The sequence below is a fragment of the Somniosus microcephalus genome, chromosome 15 (assembly GCF_052327205.1).
Source record: "Somniosus microcephalus isolate GS21.2 chromosome 15, FLI_Smic_1.0, whole genome shotgun sequence".
NCBI lineage: Eukaryota > Metazoa > Chordata > Chondrichthyes > Squaliformes > Somniosidae > Somniosus > Somniosus microcephalus.
The window spans coordinates 59,166,324-59,185,829 of record NC_141001.1 but is presented as its reverse complement, the minus strand read 5'-3'; the positions used below and the strand labels follow the sequence as shown (position 1 = coordinate 59,185,829).

General features: G+C 43.5%; 1 protein-coding gene across 12 annotated transcripts in view; it reads right to left on the bottom strand.

The window, feature by feature from the left end:
• The window catches only part of plekha7b (pleckstrin homology domain containing A7b), a 652,966-nt gene that overhangs the window by 84,874 nt on the left and 548,586 nt on the right, over positions 1-19,506 (bottom strand). For 9 of the 12 annotated variants that reach the window (XM_086007862.1, XM_086007863.1, XM_086007864.1 and 6 more), the window contains 4 exons: positions 11,021-11,540; positions 8,593-8,679; positions 6,877-6,996; positions 4,022-4,075 (listed from right to left, as the gene is read on the bottom strand). In XM_086007862.1, the coding sequence (XP_085863988.1) occupies positions 4,022-4,075; positions 6,877-6,996; positions 8,593-8,679; positions 11,021-11,540 (781 nt within the window). The remainder of the gene's footprint in view (positions 1-4,021; positions 4,076-6,876; positions 6,997-8,592; positions 8,680-11,020; positions 11,541-19,506) is intronic. The other 3 variants (XM_086007865.1, XM_086007867.1, XM_086007868.1) reach the window with 2 other exon arrangements.

Genomic DNA, 19,506 nt, shown 5'->3' with positions numbered 1-19,506 from the left:
AAATAAATGGTTCCCATGCTTCTAGTATATGCCTCAGTTGAGGAAGCGCTCAGTCAAGGTGAGGAGAGGGGTTTCCCAGGTGGTCACACTGGAGATGGGTCTCAGGCTCCAACCTTCCACAACAATGAGTAGGCCTGCTAAAAGTTCCCCCAGACATGAGACAACAAAGTTCTGCCGCCTGCAAATGATGATTGCTGAAAACTCCTTTTTAATGGTGGAGCTGCAGCTGTTAGTAAGCAATCCACTTGTGAGGCCGCCAGGATTCACTGGCGTGTTCCAGAGGAGACGTGCAGGACATGGGAAAAGTGGTAAAATCAGAAAGGCCTCTCAAAATGGGATTATAGAGGCACTTAACTGGTTATTAAGGGCCTTAAGGGCCTATCCCGCCTCTTGGACGTAGGATGGAAACGGGGTCAGAAAACTCGCATTTGGGAAAATTGCTCGGAGGCGGGATTGGGCCCGCCCACCATTTTTTCCGATTTTACCACCTCACACGCCTCCAATCCCGCCTCCTCGGGCCTGGCAATATCGAGCCCATAGAGTACAAATACAAGGAAGTTATGATGAACCTTTATAAAACACTGGTTTGGCCACAACTGGAGTATTGTGTCCAATTCTCGGCACCGCACTTTAGGAAGGATGTGAAGGCTTTAGAGAGGGGGCAGAAAAGATTTACAAGAATGGTTCCAGGGATGAGGGACTTCAGTTACGTTGATAGACTGGAGAAGCTGGGGTTGTTCGCCTTGGAGCAGAGAAGATTGAGAGGAGATTTGATCGAGGTGTTCAAAATCATGAGGGGTCTAGACAGAGTAGATAGAGAGAAACTGTTCCCATTGGCGGAAGGGTCGAGAACCAGAGGACACAGATTTAAGGTGGTTGGCAGAAGAACCAAAGACGACATGAGGAAAAACTTTTTTAGGCAGCGAGTGGTTATGATCTGGAATGTACTGCCTGAAAGGGTGGTGGAGGCAGATTCAATTGTGGCTTTCAAAAGGGAATTGGATAAGTACCTGAAGGAAAAAAAATTGCAAGGCTATGGGGAAGGACGGGGAATTGGAACTAGCTGAAGTGCTCTTGCAGAGAGCCGACACAGGCTTGATGGGCCGAATGGCCTTCTACTGTGCAGTAACCATTCTATGATTCTAAGGCAGTCATGGATATCTTCGGCTACACTAATGTCCATTTTTTGGTAAAACTTTTGGATGTTCAAATTGTGGTGCTATAAAGACACAACGCAATTTTGTGAATGATGCTCCTGGTGAGGTGCCCCATCTGCAAGGACCGATTATTAGGAAATCCCAGGCATGTGCCCCATGATTTCCTGTTCAAGTGGGTGTTGCCAATTTCCTGATAAGCACTCCCAGCGAGTGAGGAACTGCACCAGGAGCGTGAATTAGGAAAATCTGCCTCTTAAAGCCAAAAGTAAATAAATCAGTCGCACTTACTGCAAAAATTTACATACCAAGGACAAAAATATGTTATTTTTCATAGAATATTTTTTTTTTTTTTTTTTTTTAAGGTCATTTAGTGTAGCCTTTACTATACAAACTATTTAAACTATCACATTGGTCTGTCTAGATCAGTTAGCGCAGTGTGTACGATCATTTAGAAAACTAACATCACTTATTCCCAGTACTCTTCTACATTTTAACTTATGGGTTAAATCTGTCTCTTGTACTAAAAGGAAGGTGGTAACATATAGAAAGCGGGGAAGATGGGCAGGCTGATTTGTTCTCTTCAAGGAGCTAGTTTGTTGTCTAGCAACACCAGGTGCACAGATTTATTGGGGGTGGAGAAAAAGATCTCATGACGGTAGGTTTCTAGGGATGGATTTTCCTTTCCTGTCGATAGATGGCGAGGATGGGCTCTCATTCCGGCTAGAGTCATTGGTCGGGATAATTATCTCGGCATGGCGGGCTGCTGGCAGGATTCCTGCCAGCAAGTGGGAGCCAACTAGTAGCTCCCAGGAAAATAAGGCTAATTTTCTGAATTCACGCTCCTAACCTCGCCCACTGGGAGTGCGCATCAGGAAATCGTCAAAACCCACTTGGAATGGAAAATCCAGGTGTTGCTGTAGCTGGACCATCACTACAGCAGCAGGGAGGTGGTAGGCCAGGTTAAAGGTGCCAAAAGGTCCCGAAAACGTCAGCCAATTATTTACTGAAGGCCTCAGCTGAATGGGGTCTCCAGCAGGTAAGTAAACAGGCCAAAATGAAGGGAGAGGAGATCTGATTTGAGGTGGATTAAAGGCAGAAAATTCGGCTTATGGCTGACAGACATATCTTAATATGGGTTATTTGGAGAATGTATGCAATAAAACCAATTCTCTCTACATCACTTTTAGAGGGGAGTTGCGGAGAATTCTTTTCACCCAGAGGGTGGTGGGGGGTCTGGAACTCACTGCCTGAGAGGGTGGTAGAGGCAGAAACCCTCATCGCATTTAAAAAGTACTTGGATATGCACTTGAAGATCCGTAATCTACAAGGTTACGGACTAGGAGCTGGAAAGTGGGATTTGGCTGGATAGCTCTTTTCGGCCAGCACAGACAGGATGGGCCGAATGGCCTCCTTCTCTGCCGTAAATTTCTATGATTCTATGCAGTTGCCCCTGATAAATCAGATTCTATCCTGCAGGCAGGCTAATCAACAATGCCCGCCAGTCATATTTCAGGATTTTTTGACATTTTTGCACAATAAGGATTTGGAAGATAGATCTGCAAGAACAGGGATAGAAAGTCAATGGAACTGATAATGAAAAAAGAAATTGTACAGGACTTTGGATTAGATTTTGTGAGTTTGCTAGAGAACAATCCTGCTTTTGATGACTTAGGTAAATGGAATATTCTAGAACTACATTTTGAAACTCCCTAATGCATCCAGTTGAGATGGATTGAGGAAATACCCATATTTTAACAAGTACCACAAGTGACCCTTGCATATCAATTTTGAACAGAGAGTTTGATGATGGGAAGTAACTTTTTATGTCATGATAATCAACTTTGAGTTCAGAGTTATAGTAATCAGAAGGAAATTTAATTTTGGCTGGAGATACTCCAACTTTACTACAATCCTGCAAAATGTTAAAAGGATGCAAGTTCTGACAGCAGAGTGTCATTCATTTGAGATTGGTTAGTTGCACTTTGAAAGTTCCAGCAATCAGAAGAATTTCATAAATAAAACTGGTGCATCTGGATTTAATGTTACCACACCTAACTGTGAAAAGAAAAACAGTGCTTAACTGTAGAAGCTAAAGTATCTGAAAAAAAATGTAATTCACAACGCAGCTTAACAGAGATTGTGTTCAGTCCTGAACCGATAAAAATTCATAGTTTTTCATAATCTTTCCCAAAACAGCTGCTGCAGAAGTAGAAAACTGGCAACATCACAATGGCATACTTTTAGTCTAAACAAATGAGATTTCAATTAAGTCTGAATGTCAGCTCATTAACTTGGGAACAAATGCGAGTTGCCAGAATTTAGCAGTTTTGTGACAAGATGAAAGGTCATTTCATACATGGTTAGAGCAATTAAATTATGATTACCAACTTCCATGAGCATCTTCTAGTACAATTAACTCAAATTTATTCCCCGTTTGCTATCATCTACTTGACATTAGTCATGACATGACTGTGATTTAGCTGGCAATTGTGGGCAAACAACCTGTTTTCAGTTAGCAAATATGCTGAGTTACTAGAAGCTGAGCCTCAAGCACAATATTTACTTGAAATCCTGTATGGCTTAACAGTATTGAGGAAAATATTGCACATCATGAGAATATATAGGCCTCACCTTTGAAACAAGTACGGTATTATTAAAACAAAATAGGTAAATTGATAACATATACTGAATAGCTATACATTCTTGGACAAATGACCTTCCTCCAACTCACTGAATGGCAGCAAGAGCGAGAAACCATAGAGAGAGAGCACAAGAGGAACATAGGAATCCTCAGGAGTGACAGAAAAATTAACATAGGGAGGCAGAGACAGGAGAGGAGGGAGGCAATAATTGCCGAGTCCCACCTTTAGATCTAGGTACTCCAGGTTCTTCTTCAGTTGCATGTATGTGTCGTCAGCCTGACGTTGCAGATGAGAGAACAAACAAGCAAAATCAAAATGAATCATTTTAATCAGTATCATACAAAATCCTTTTTATCCCCTTAGCTTGCACCATTTCAAAGGGAAAAATAAAATCTACTGCATAATGCACCTCCAGAACTTTGAACAGAACAGCTTCTTGTGTACAGGTCTCTCAGCCACAGTCAATGTTTTCATACTTACAGTATTGATTCATTAAATTTAATCCAAGTGTTCCTTTAAATAAGAAAGCTTTTAAGTTGTTGAACGTACAAAGTTCTGGATTTCAGCTATTAACAAGCAGGTTTGTACACAAATACATCAATGCTATGCACACTTTCAACAGCCTCTGTACCAAAGGTTTGAGAATAAACAAAATGGCATGTTGTAAAAAACTATAGCATAGCTGGTTCTGATCTGTTCTTCCATACGAAAAAAAAAGTCCAAAGGTTCATACAGTAACATGCACAGGGCGGGTGCTGGACGGTCGGGCAGGAACTCAGAATTTTTTTAACCATGTTGCATATTTTACTTTAGTTAAAGAAATCTAGCATCGCTTTAAAAAAAACCAGAATATTTGAATGCAATAGGTTTAATATTTCATTGCCACATTAAAAAAAAAGATAAATGATCAAACAGCCATTGAATGCAAAAATTAAAAGATTTGATCGGATAACACATTTCTCTGGCCAACGTCCTGGCAGAATAAAATGCATTTAAAACAGTTAACAATAATATTCATTTTTATAAATTCACAGAAAAAAAGTTTAAATATTGGTGTGCAAAATTAGATTACTTCACAGGCAAACTTTAAGATTAATTTAACAGCATTAACAGAGTATAAAGAGTCATCTATCTCCACTTGCAGGATAATTTGGGTTCAAGTTTAGGCATGAGAATTTTACGATTGATAACAGACTTCTTGTCTCAGAAAGAGCAGTGCAAATATCTGGATTTTTTGCCTCGGCCCACTCGAACTGCTCCAATTTTCTCCCTTGTCTCTGAAGATACCAACTCCTACTGGGGCATACATAGATACATAGAAGATAGGAGCAGGAGTAGGCCATTCGGCCCTTCGTGCCTGCTCCGCCATTCGATGAGATCATGGCTGATCCTTTAATTCAGTATCCCGTCCCCGCCTTCTCTCCGTAACCCTTAACCCCTTTTGCCCGTAGAAATATATCTAATTCCCTCTTAAATATATTTAATGAGCTGGCGTACACTGCCCTCTGTGGCAATGAGTTCCACAGGTTCACCACTCTCTGAGTGAAGAAATTCCCCCTCATCTCTGTCCTAAATGGTTTAGCCCTTATCCTTAAATTATGTCCTCTAGTTCTGTTCTCACCCGCCAAGGGAAACATTCCTTCTGCATCCAGTCTGTCTAGACCTGTCAGAATTTTATACACTTCTATGAGGTCCCCTCTCAATCTTCTAAACTCCAGTGTGTACATCCCTAAACTACATAGTCTCTCCTCATAGGTCATTCCCGCCATTCCTGGTATCAGCCTGGTGAATCGCCGCTGCACCCCCTCCATGGCAAGAACATCCTTCCTCAGATGAGGCGACCAAAACTGTACACAGTACTCGAGGTGTGGTCTCACCAGTGCCCTGTACAGCTGCAGCAAGGTATCCCTGTTCCTGTATTCTAACCCTTTTGCTATGAAGGCCAGCATACCGTTTGCCTTCTTGACCGCCTGTTGCACCTGCATGCTCGCCTTCAGTGACTGGTGTACAAGAACACCCAGGTCTCTCTGTACTTCCCCCTCTCCCAATCTATTGCCATTTAAATAATAATTTGCCCTCCCGTTCCTGCACCCAAGGTGGATAACTTCGCACTTGTCCACATTATAGTGCATCTGCCATTTATCCGCCCAATCGCCCAGTCTGTCCAAATCGCTCTGGAGCTTCCTGGTCTCTTCCTCTGAGCCCACCCCCCCTCCTAGTTTAGTGTCGTCTGCAAATTTGGAAATGCTGCATCCGACTCCCTGATCCAGGTCATTAATGTAAATTGTGAACAGCTGGGGGCCCAGGACAGATCCCTGTGGTACCCCACTTGTTACTGCCTGCCATTCAGAAAATGAGCCGTTTATTCCAACTCTCTGTTTTCTATCTGACAGCCAGTTCCCTATCCACGCCAAAACTTTCCCCTTTATCCCATGAGCCTCAATTTTCCATGCTAATCTTTTATGTGGGACCTTATCGAAGGCCTTTTGGAAGTCCAGGTACACCACATCTACTGGCTCTCCCCCATCTATTCTACCAGTTACTCCCTCAAAAAGTAACTGGCACTGGCTGCCCTCTGATTCCTCATCTAATTGGTCATTTTTCATGCGGGAACCTAGACAGTGTGTGCTGGGAGAGACTGATCCTTTCCTCACTTTCCTCACTTGCAGCAGCAATCATTGGCTACTGATCACGAGTCGGAAACCTGACTGATTTTTCCCCTGCCATTGAGGAGTTCTAGATTTTGGTTTAAACTAAATTTCATAATGAAGCCAGTTACAATCAAATACTCTGTTGCAACAAAATTAGAAAGGCTGTGTTAAGGATGCAAATTTTATGGGACTACAGAATACAATTTATAAATATTAAAACATACTATTGATGGCATCTGGGCAATGACCTAACCTGATGTTCAATGGGGATAAATGTCAGAAGGATTTGCTGGCTTTGGTTTGTAAATGTGAACATTTAAAATAAAATGAATGTACAGCCACACAAAGCATAAGACAAGTAGCCTCAAAGCATTCTGGGACAAACAACCACATCAGCTGACATATGCGAGCCAATCAGCAGCTGACCTGATGGTTGGATTGACTCAGCTTGTTTAGTTGCAACTGGGTAAGTGTATGATTTCGAACATTAGCCAGCTTGGATTGATGTCTCCGTAATCGGATGAGAAGTAAAGTTAGTTCTTCTGGCTGCAGGCAATATAGTTGATCATAAAGGGAGGTATTAGCAATTAGAACATGTCACTCAAACACTGAGGCACCTATACCTAGCTATGAGCACATGACAATCAAGACCTAGCCAGAAGTTAATAATATTCAAGTAATTAGCTCTGTTACAATTTACACATAAAAGACATTAAAGAAAAAAAAGAATGATGCTGAAACACCCAATGAAGGGATGTACATAACTTTCTTTTTCTTTTTTAGAAACAGGCTATGAAGCATTGTTAATTTATCTTGAAATATTTTATCCTGTCTGAACAATACACTAAATATAAATCTCAAATCTCCTCGGATGTTCACTAAGGATGGTGTATTTCACAATTTTGGACAACAATCCCATTCTCAAATTCCAAATGAATTTGGCTGAACTGGCGACCAATTTCTTCAGGTTCAACAAAACCGAACACAGCAGGTAATAAATACATCATGCATCCCACATGCATAAACTGAGCTATTTACTGGTTTAAACCCCACAGAGCTGGTCACTACAGAGTCTACTAGACTGAAATTCAGCAAGACTGTGCTTTGTGAACAATGCATCAGGAAAATAAAATATGGGCAGCTTCATCTGAACTTGGGTTTTAAAGTATTTTTAATCAGAGAATTACTGTAAGCTAATTGCGATAAAACAGGGAATGCTGCATGAAAATAATTAATTACATATATATGTATATGCACACATATAGAGTACTGTGATGGTCACAATGCATTACATTGATCTACTACATTTGTATTAAAGATGTACAAAAAACAGCAAGAGATTTGTTTTGTTGTTCCTGTTGAGTAAACGTACATTTGCCATTGTGAAGTTTAATACTTTGCTTAGTCTAACAGCAGAGTGATGAATGATTGAGTTTAAATATAAAGCAGTATCCCATTTCAAAAAGAATACGAGGACTACATGCGGACCTTGACAGTGTCTGAGTGAATAGCACAATGCCAATTACTGAGGTCTCGGTGAATAGCATAATGGCTAATTAACGAGTCCTACATACAAAGCATGTTTGAGCCATTACCAAGGTTTCCAATGCATTTGTAAACTCATCTGCATCAACTGTGATTAATTCTGCTCAATTCTGAGTCACTGAACTGTCCCAAATGGCCTCAATGCCAGTACAAAATATCTGGCATTTTTTAATGGTTAGGAATAGTACAAAAAAGGGCTCTCTCCAATTATCAGCAGAAACATCTAGTTCTCCACATCTCAATTTATCCCCTCTTACTGAAAATAACAATTGTTCCACTGATTAGAGTGTGAGTATCTAACTCTCTGCAGCATAATAAAAATGCAAGTGATTTTTCTAAATGTTCATTTTGATTAGTGTGAAACCATATATAGCTGACTGGGAGCTATAATTGGGAAATATAATTTGCAATTTCACAACATCAGACAATATTGTGTACTGCAGGGTGTTACTGTTTCTACCAATACCTACGGAGCAGTTCAATGATGATGATGTAAAATACAGAGGTCAGTTATTTAAACCCTCCCTCTGCAATTTTGTAATACAATTATAAAAAGACATAAAAGTAGACATACAGTATCTTCATAATTGAACTTACCGTCTTTCCATACAAGCTGGGGGCGCTGACAGTGTGCGTCATATAACCCATGGGAGGCATAGAGCGCCTGTCAATGTGTGCTGAACTCTGCCAGAAAATACAGAAGACAAAGTAACAAGTTTACATGGTTTCATTGCACATTAATAGAAAAATCAGTTAAATGATGGACAAACCAAAACAATATTTATGCTGTACCAGGACTGTGCTTGACTGTGATACACTCATGGTAAAATAGCCAGCTAATGCTCGCTGTCTAGGCTGACACTCAAAGAATGGACTGTTGGGTGAGGTGCTGGAAAGCAGCCAGTTCCCATGCAGCCATTGTCCCAAATGAGTTATCACATTCAAGAAAGGAGATGAGAAAATAAAGGCTTGGATTTTGCAGTGGTAATGATGGCAAAACTGTCAGTATTTGCTGTCATTACACCTCTGAAACTGACCCTAACTTCAGGATTTAGCACATGCGCAGATAAAAGTAGAAATCCTGAAGCTGCGGTCAGTCATTCCCTGTTCTGCCACATGCTGCGCTGTGGAACTCCCCATAGCTGGCAATCAGAGAAATCACTTGAATTGACGAAAACTTCCCCTTTTCCGCTGTTAAAAGCCCCATAAAAAGTTAAGCCTTGTTGAAATAGCTGTAACTGGCATTTCAATGGTGTATTGACTGCTGAACAACTGTTCCGGCCCTAAAAAACTAATTTTATATTTATGGCATGTCAAATTTCTCCATTATGATATAAATTACTAGACTTTTAAATTAATTTTAAAAAATTAAGTTTATGATATTTCAACTTCTACCTTAACTCCATGCGTAAGTCCCAATCTTTATTTTGCTCTCTGTAAAATTTTTAAAAAGTCAATGATAATCAGTGCTTTTTGTTTCCTGGTTTGCGGTCTGTGAAAATTCTTCAATGTGATTGGCTGCTTAGACAGCTTGATGACATCACTGCTGCTCAATGCTCGAGATCACCTTTTGACAGCGCTACAATCAAATTAAGGTTGAAAAAAGCTAAAGTTTTTGCCATAGAGATCGTGAGACCTTTGTGCGCAGCTTTCTTCGAGGTGAGCGGCGATCGCCGCCGCTTTGCTGCTGGCTGCAAATTCCGGGCCAATACTGCTAAACGCCATAAATGACATTGTAAATAAGAAAGAATGAATCAGAAATAGGTTGTTAACATTATGGCTGAGATTTTGCACTTCTGTGCTCACCAGCCCCCATTAAGGTGAATGGGCAGAAAAATCAGACTGGTGAGTGAAGGGGAAAAGCCTGCCCTGTCACTTCAGCCACTACAACCAAGTTGCTTCAGCTCCACATTCTGCAATTCTCCCAGCCTGCTAATGCAGAGCTGAAGTGGGAAGTGTCTCCATGTCTCCTGCGTTGAGCCACATGTTATGATGGACTTCTGTGTTCCTAATGCTTAGAATAGTGATGAGTCAGTGAATCAGGACTTTGAAAAAGTATAGGTCTGAAGCATTGTTAGAATATAGGGGGGGTAATTTTAACTTTGGGCAATGATGTAAAATGGGACGATATTAAATTAGCCACCCATTGTATACCATGTGCGATTTTCCTTTCCACTGAAGTCAATGCCTCTACCCTGTGAGTGAACTGTAGAAGGTACATGGAGCGAAGAGCGGCTCAGTAAAAACTGTCACTATTGCTGCCACCCTGTATAAAAAGACAAGTTAGTTAAAATAACGCCAAATAAACTGGCAGGATGACTGTACTGATTTTACGCTGACATCTATGAATTATTGACAACTGTTAAACTTCTAAAATGATTCATTAAAAATGCATGAGCATTTCATGGTTTAAAGATAAAGTCACCCAATATTTGATGGCTATGCTCATTCAAATTATTCCTGGAGTTGCTATTTTCCCCTTCCAATCTCTCTCTCTCTCTCTCTGACATCAACTCGTGCATGGTACGGTGCCATAGGCCACCAGCCTTCCTGTACCTTCCTCAAATATCCATTTTTGTGCATGAGTATATATAGACCAGAAAGATCCCTGATTGTGTTGAGTTAGTTGATTGCAACTGGGATGGCAATGGGGGTTCCATAACTGACCACAGCACCAGTGGACAAGAGCTGGGGAAAATAAATCAGCCAGCATTCCTGCTTTTGATAGCCATCAGACCCCAGGGTACAGGGAGGGATGAACATCACAGCCAATCAGGTCTTCATCTGACATTGACAGCTGGGCACTTCCACCCAGGATCAATGATCAGGAACTAGAAAACTAACTGATTTTTCCTCCCTACCTTGGGGTACAGTGAGACCTCTATACCAACTCAAGATTAGCTAACTCAGCACAGAATAGAGGATCAAGTCTGGTTTGTATGAATATATACATCATCTCACTAATTCATGCATATATAGGAAAAAGCCTGGTCTGTTTCTAAACAGTGTTAACCACAGACTTTACCTTTGTCAAAGGGCCACGGGCTCTTCTCGGCGACCCTATTAACAAAATTTCAAATGGCCTTTCTTCCAAGGGCTTGACAGTGACCCTTTCTGCAGGAGTGTGAGGTCTTCTAGGTGACAGGGCTTTTGGAGGTCCTGGTGGTGGGATCTCTGAGGGAGATGGAGGGACAGAGATTGAGCGAGGAACATCTAAGGCAGATTTTGGTAATCCAGAGTCAAAGTCCGTGGCATGCGAGGGATAGAGTGGAGCAGTTGGGCTGCCATGCTTAAACTGCTGCCTCTGCTGCCATTCATACAGTTGCCATACAGTGCCCTCTTTAGTGGCCTTGCGATCTTCATTTGACATTTTAAAGTGGATAACACGGTCTTGGGCATACTTGTAGTCACTTGGTAGGTTACGATTCGCAGGAGGGGAGCTTTCTGAAGGTTGCCCGATATTCTTTGGCAGAGTTTGGTAAATCTCTGGGTAAGGCTGAGGTTGACTTGGTGTCCGATGTGGAAGGGTCTGGGTGGATGCAAGGCTGAGAAAAGAAAGAGAGAAAAATAAATGGCAAGTCATGAATGCTACACAGACTCAAATAGGTATAGATGATGTTTCCATTTTATAGAAAATGTAATGATTTCCTCCCTCAACCAATTGGTCTTTCATCTCATTGGTGTTTGCTGGATTTTGTTGTGTACAAAAACAGTTGCCACATATGCCTACATCAAGTATTCTAATTAATTAACTGTACATGTAGTGCTTAGGAGACATTTCTGAGAGTCATGATATTTGCTATGTAAACACAAGTCTTTCTTCTACAAATCAATTTTTTGCTTTTACAACCTTGGTGTCAGCTCCCTGATATCTTGGATAAATGTACCACAAGCTGCAGTACTCAAGACCAGAAGATCCCAGCTTCAAACTCTGGTCACTGCAAGGCAACAATTGAGAGTGCTACAACTAGCGTTAGTAACCCTAGGGAAAACAAAACAAGTCAGTGCCTTTGGGAGAAAAAGCTAGAAAATTGAGCAACGAATACAGGCTTTGCATCAGATAACCACCATTTTTGATTTACCATTTCTCTCCAACTCTTACAACCTTGATGGTGGCCTGAAAGATGAGTCTTAGCGTTTCACCCAGATTTCTCCATTTACGAAGAACTTCCTGAATTCTTAATTATAAACACGATTATCACAGTCAGGTGAAAGTATTAAGGGGGAAAAATTGAGTTGTGCCCCCTTTGGGGTGTTAACCTCGTCAGGGCGCTACTTCTAGCGCCCCAAAAAAATTAGCGCCCCCCCACCCCCGCAGCCGAAATTCATCGGCAGCGCCCCAAGAGGGAAACGGGGCGCTACTGGAAGCACCCCGCCTCCTTCTTGGGGCGCTGCAAGGGAATATCGCGGCGCTACGTGCTGCGGTACTGCAGGCCCTCCGCCCCTTCTTAAAGGGGAGGGGCCTTGCGCAGCACGACCTGGGGCCCAGCTGGGCCACCAGGGATCGGAGTGCCGGCAAAAGAGCCCGGCACTCAAGAGAAGTGCCGGGCTCACTGAGCACAGCCGGCGCTCCGTGTGGGGGGCCAGTCAGGAGGCCGGGGACAGCAGGCCAGCAACAAAAATGGCTACCCGACACCTCGCCTTTAATTAGCGCCGCCCCGGCTGCAGGTAGGCCCCCCTGACCCCATCGGACATAACATCTGGTGGTGCTACCGAAAATCGTGGCTGGGGCGCTGTGCATGGCGATGATGCCATCGCCGGCGGCGCTAATGGATACCGCTGCCGCTAACCTCCCACTGAATTTTGAGAGGGGCATTGGCGGTGCCGCACCCAGGTGCTAGTTGCTTTGCGCCCCATTAGCGCTAACGAGAGGCGCAAAGCAACCAAATTTTTAGGCCAAAATGTGCAGAACCGCTCTCCATGATCATTCCAGCTGCGAAGAACAAACGTATTCTGTTCCATAAAAAATTCTGTAACTATTACATTCTGATTTCTTTGTTATTTAAAATGTAAATACAGCCTCTGCTACTTCCTCCTTTCCCAACAGATCAAACCTTCCCCCAGGCTCCCTCTGTCCTAGCCTTGAACCTGCACTTTTCTTAATTTCTTTCCATTCTCCCATCATTCCTGTTCCAAGCTCATCTCATCCATGAGACCCACCTCCTGCTCCCTTGACCCCATTCCCACTTAAATTGCTGACCACCCAACTTCCCATCCTAGCCCCCATGCTAGCTGGCATTGTACATGGTTCCTTCTCCTCAACTACTGATGACTCCATTTCAAAACCGCCATCAACCCCTTCTCAAAAACATCCCTCAACCCCTCTGTCCTTGCAAACTACTGCTTCATTTCTAACCTCCCCTTCCTCCTCAAAGTCCTTGAATGTGTTGTTGCCTCCCAAATCTGTGCCCATCTTTCCTGTAACTTCCTGTTTAAATCCCTCCAATCAGCTTTCTGCCCTTACAACAGCATCAAAATGGCCCAAACCCAAGTCACAAAAGAGACCATGGTGTGTTATTTAACATTTTGTTTTCAACCTTTGACACAATTAACCACATCATCCTCCAGCGCCTCTCTTCCACTGTCAGCTTAGTGTGACTATACTTGCTTGGTTCCACTATTATCTATCCAATCATAGCCAGAGTATCTCCAGCAATGGCTTCTCTTCCCACCTCTGCACCATTATTTTTGGAGTCCCCCAAGGATCTGTCCTTGGCCTCCTTCTCTTCATCAACATGCTGTGCCTTGGTGATATCGTCCACTGAAATAGGGCCAGGTTCCACATGTACACTGATGTCACGCTGTTTTACATCTCTACCATCTCTCTTACCCCTCCACTGCCTGTGGTCATTCTGCTTGGCTGACATCCAATCTTGGACAAGTGCAAATTCCTCCAGGTTAAAAAAAAAAAAATCGAGAAAATCGAAGCCATCATCTTTGGTCTTCCCCAAAACTCTGTATCCTTACCACCAATTCCATCCTCCTCCCTGGCCAGTGTCTCAAGCTAAACCAGACTGTTCATAACTTTGGCATTCTTGGGAGTGGAGTTCCAATCCCATAGCTTCTCCATCACAAAGACCACTTACTTCAACCTCCAAAACATCATCTGCCCTCACCTGCACCTTAGCCTATTGGTTGCTGAAGCCCTCATCCATGTCTCGGTCACCTCCAGACTTGACTATTCCCATACTCTCCTGGCCAGCCTACCATCCTACACATTCCATAAACATCAGCTCATCCAAACTCTGCTGCCCTGCATCAAGTCTGACTCATCCATCACTCCTGTCCTCACTGACTCCCAGTCTCCCAACATCTCAAAATTAAAGTTCTCATCCTTGTGGTTAAATCTCTTCATGGCCTCACTCCTCCCTATCTCTGTAACCTCCACCAGCCCTACCACCCCTTAAATGCTCAGTTGCCCTGACTCTGGCCTCTTGTGGCATCCTCCTTTTCCTGCGCCCACCACTGGCAGCTGTGTCTTTAGCTGCCGAGGCCCCACACTCTGGAATTTACTCTCTAAACCCCTCCACTTCTCCACCTCACTCTGCTCCTTTAAGGCCCTTCTTAAAATCCACCTTTGACCAAGCGAGAGTAGAACAAGTGGTCGCAAGTTCAAACTAGAGAAGGGTACCTTTTAGACAGATAGAGACATTTTTCTCCACAAAGAATGTTCAACATGTGTAGTGGAGCCAAAGATCTTGGAATCTGTTAAACAATTGGATACTAGTATGGATGAGGGGAGGAAGAGAGCGAACGTTGGCGGAGCATTACGATCTCTCTGGATGGATGAATCATAATGGGACAAATGGCCTTCCTCATCCATAATTATCTTGCGGTTACATAGTAAATACAGATGGACACAGAAATAGACAAAGTACACACACATTCGTTTTACGTATCACATATACGCAATGTGTATAATAATTCAATCACAACAAAAAAGTGCTTACATTCTATTCCACCCACTCCCACAAAACAAAAGTGCAAACACCATTCTTATCCAAGCATGTTAAGGACATTGTTTGCACAATCTATATTAGGACAATCTCAGCAACTGGTTGGCACAACTATGCTAAATATTTTGGTGGTCATATTGTGTAAGAACTTTTTTTTGGTAAAGCAATTTCAGAGTTCACAACATGTCGCTAAAGGCTGTGCAATCAGTTTGTGATGTTAATTGAACCCACACCCCATCACTCCATTGTGCTGCTAGGCAATGCACAAGATCGTCTTTTCTTTCATCTGTTTCTTTCCCCTCCTCCTCCTCGTCTGAAGGCATTGACCATGAGTATGGTTCTACAGGTGACACGTGCCATCCAGTACCTCTCCCCCAAGTGTTTAGGAGTGAGCCTTGACAGAGTATCAGCAGGTTATTTGACTGTGGAGGACTTCATAGCCAAGCCTGATCCGGTCCTTATTCAACATCCATCTATCATCATTTTCAGCTGTTGCTATTTAATGGTCAGGAGTGAGAACCTTGGCCAAAATTTTCCCTTCCTAACCCAGGGATTCTAGCTGACTGAAATCAGCTAACTAGGCATCGAGAGGCACACAGGAATTTCGGTCTTCAATTTATATATATATATATATAATTTTTTTTTTTAAACTTAATCGGCTAAGGTCAAGATGGAGGCTGGTCTCCACCAAATTACAAAAATGGAAAACAGACACTCAATCTGTGGGAAAACAACTATTTGAATAAAAATGTTAGCTTTTGATGTTGAAGCTGAAATGTTAAAGGTGTTAACATATACAGTTTAAAAGACAGAGATGCTGTTTCTATTGTACTTAGCAGTTGTGAATTAATTGCTGGAGGCAGAAAACGGTATTAATCGAACTCAATTAATTACTGTCCCATCAGTCTCCTCTCGATTAACAGTAAAATGATAGAAGGCATCCTTGGCCTCTTGCATTGTTCCACGGAAGCTCAACGTAAACTCGAGGAACAGCACCTCATCTTCCGATTAGGCACTTGCAGCCTTCCGGACTCAATATCGAGTTCAACAATTTCAGATCATAACCTCGGCCCCTATTACATTTTTACTTATATTTTTTTTTCCACCCCTTTGTTTTGGGTCTTCCCTCCCCCACCCCGCAACCACCCTTTCCTTTTTTTTCCTCTCTCCCACATGGCAGCGGTTTCTCACCCTGCCAGTACACGTCACACCTAATCTGAGCCGTCTTTGTCTCCTCTGTCCTATTACCATCTCGTCTGGTTTTGAATACCTCTTAATGTCTTTTTACTTCGCTTTCGTTCTATCGCAGCCCTGCCTTCGATCTATTTTATTTCCTTTCCAGTTTTGAAAAAGGGTTCACCCGAAACGTCGACTTTTAATTTCTCTCCACGGATGTTGCCTGACCTGCTGAGTTTTTCCAGCATTTTCTGTTGTTATTGCTGATGGGTGTGTCTGTCTGGAATGTATAATTTTATCCTGCCTGCTGTAGACAACCCTGCAATGTGTAATTTGATCCAGTCTTGTCAGGTAGCCTACAGAAAGTATAACTGTAGTTAGCTTTGTGAAGATCCTCTATTATCTAGTGTTCTGCAGTTGTAATTATAGTTGTCCTTGGCTGGTAAAATAAAATACTTTGTACGCTAATTAGTGGGTTAGTTACTTCTTTGGAGTGTCATGTTTTTTTTTCCTTCTGCAAGTGATAAAAATTCTATCATTCAGAATGAAGGGGAATGTCAAGACTACAACTTTAAGAAATGCTCATTAAAATAGGAAATGGAAAGCAAGAAGTGCAAATACTCAATGATCTCAGGTGGTGCTAATATAGCAGGAAGCTAGTAAGGATTTGGCAGTAAATAAACCAGTGGATGTGGGTGCGTGTGCATGTCCAACCTTCTGACACACCAGCGAGTTCATTCTGGGGAGAGGCCGTTCACCTGCTCAGTGTGTGAGAAGTCAAGCGTAGGTCCCTTGCAGTCAGAATCAGGGGAATTTATAATGGGGAACAAAGAAATGGCGGACCAATTAAATACATATTTTGGATCTGTCTTCACAAAGGAACACACAAGTAACCTCCCAGAGATGTCGGGGAACATAGGGTAAAATGAGAGGGAGGAACTGAAAGAAATCAGTATTTGTAGGGAAATGGTGTTGGGGAAATTGATGGGATTAAAGGCCGATAAATCCCCAGGGCCTGATAATCTACATCCGAGGGTACTTAAGGAAGTGGCCCTAGAGATAGTAGATGCATTACTGGTCATCTTCCAGAATTCGCTAGACGCTGGAACAGTACCCATGGATTGGAGGGTAGCTAATGCTACCCCACTATTCAAAAAAGGTGGTAGAGAAAAAACGGGGAATTATAGACCGGTGAGCCTGACATCGGTAGTGGGGAAAATGTTAGAGTACATTATAAAGGATGTAATAGCAGAACACTTGGAGAACAGTGACAGGATCGGACAAAGTCAACATGGATTTACGAAAGGATTGACTAATCTACTGGAATTTTTTGAGGATGTAACTGGTAAAATAGATAAGGGAGAACCAGTGGATGTGGTGTATTTGGACTTTCAGAAAGCTTTCGATAAGGTCCCGCATAAGAGACTAGCTTGCAAAGTTAAGGCACATGGGATTGGAGGTAAGGTATTGACTTGAATAGAGAACTGGTTGGCAGACAGAAAGCAAAGAGTCGGAATTAACGGGTCGTTCTCCGAGTGGCAGGCAGTGACTAGTGGGGTACCGCAGGGATCAGTCCTAGGACCCCAGCTATTCACAATATATATTAATGATCTAGACGAGGGAAATGGATGTAATATCTCAAAATTTGCAGATGACACAAAGCTGGGTGGGAGAGTGTGCTGTGAGGAGGGTGTCCTGAAAATCCAGTATGATCAGGACAGGTTGGGTGATTGGGCAGAAGCATGGCAGATGCAATATAATGTGGATAAATGCGAGGTTATCCACTTTGGTGGCAAAAACGGGAAGGCAGATTATCTGAATGGCAATAGATTGGGAGAAGGGGAAGTGCAACGAGACCTGGGTGTCCTTGTGCACCAGTCGCTGAAGGTAAGCATGCAGGTGCAGCAGGCAGTTAAGAAGGCAAATGGGAGAAGGGGAAGTGCAACGAGACCTGGGTGTCCTTGTGCACCAGTTGCTGAAGGTAAGCATGCAGGTGCAGCAGGCAGCTAAGAAGGTAAATGGTATGTTGGCCTTTGTAGCGAGAGGGTTTGAGTACAGGAACAAGGATGTCTTGCTGCAGTTGTACAAGGCCTTGGTGAGACCACACCTTGAGTATTGTGTGCAGTTTTGGTCGCCCTATCCGAGGAAGGATGTTCTTGCCATGGAGGGGGTGCAGCGAAGATTCACCAGGCTGATACCTGGGATGGCAGGAATGACGTACGAGGAGAGATTGGGTTGTTTGGGCTTGTACTCGCTGGAGTTTAGAAGAATGAGAGGGGATCTCATTGAAACTTATAAAATTCTGTCAGGACTAGACAGGTTAGATGCAGGAAGGATGTTCCCGATGGCCGGGGAGTCCAGAACCAGGGGTCACAGCCTAAGGATAAGGGGTAAGCCATTTAGGACTGAGATGAGGAGGAATTTCTTCACCCAGAGTGGTGAACCTGTGGAATTCTCTACCACAGAGGGCAGTGGAGGCCAGTTCATTAAATATATTCAAGAAGGAGTTGGATATATTTCTTAAGGCTAAAGGGATCAAGGGATATGGCGAGAAGGCAGGACAGGGTACTGAATTTGGATGATCAGCCATGATCTCGTTGAATGGCGGAGCAGGCTCGAGGGGCCAAATGGCCTACTCCTGCTCCTATCTTCTAAGAGATTCACAAATTCATCCTGTTGGAAGAACGTGATCCGCCTTTCCATCTAGATCACGTTCTCACCATCATCCCCCACTCTTTAGACCTGGATCACGTTCTTCCTCAATCCCCACTGTTCTCTCCGTGCTTTAAGTCCCCCCCACCCATGAGTTCCTGACCTTCCCCATCTGGCCCCGAGTTCCTGAACTTCACTTCCACCTCCTCTTCCCCCCCGCCCTCCCCCCGCCGAGCTTCTCTCCTCTCCCCCCCCGCCAAGCTCCTCTCCTCCCACTGATTCCCTCCCCTCCCCCGAGCTCCTCTCGCCCCGCTGATCCCCCTCCCCATCTCTCTCCACCCCCCCTCCCCCCAGCTCCTCTCCTCCCCCCACTCTGATCCCCAAACCTTCTCCACAGGGAGGAAAGCGTGGTTGAGACCGCAGCCCTGTGGCTAAGCGCATGTGCGTTTGGAACCTCCGGTGCGCATACACAGCTGCAACATCAGGTATGCATGCGTGGCTCCGGTGGGGGTGGGACCTTGTTTAGGCGCATGCGCAGAAGGACGCAGATGACCTTGCAAATAATCACTATGTTCAGGTACAGCACCAAAATGGCTGGAGCCATACCTGTCACAAGGAAGATGCTCAGAGGTCAGTCATCATAGCCCCAGGACCTCACTAAAGGAGTTCCTCAGGGAGGTGTACTCAGCCCAATCAGCTTCAGCTGCTTGGTCGATGACTTTCCCTC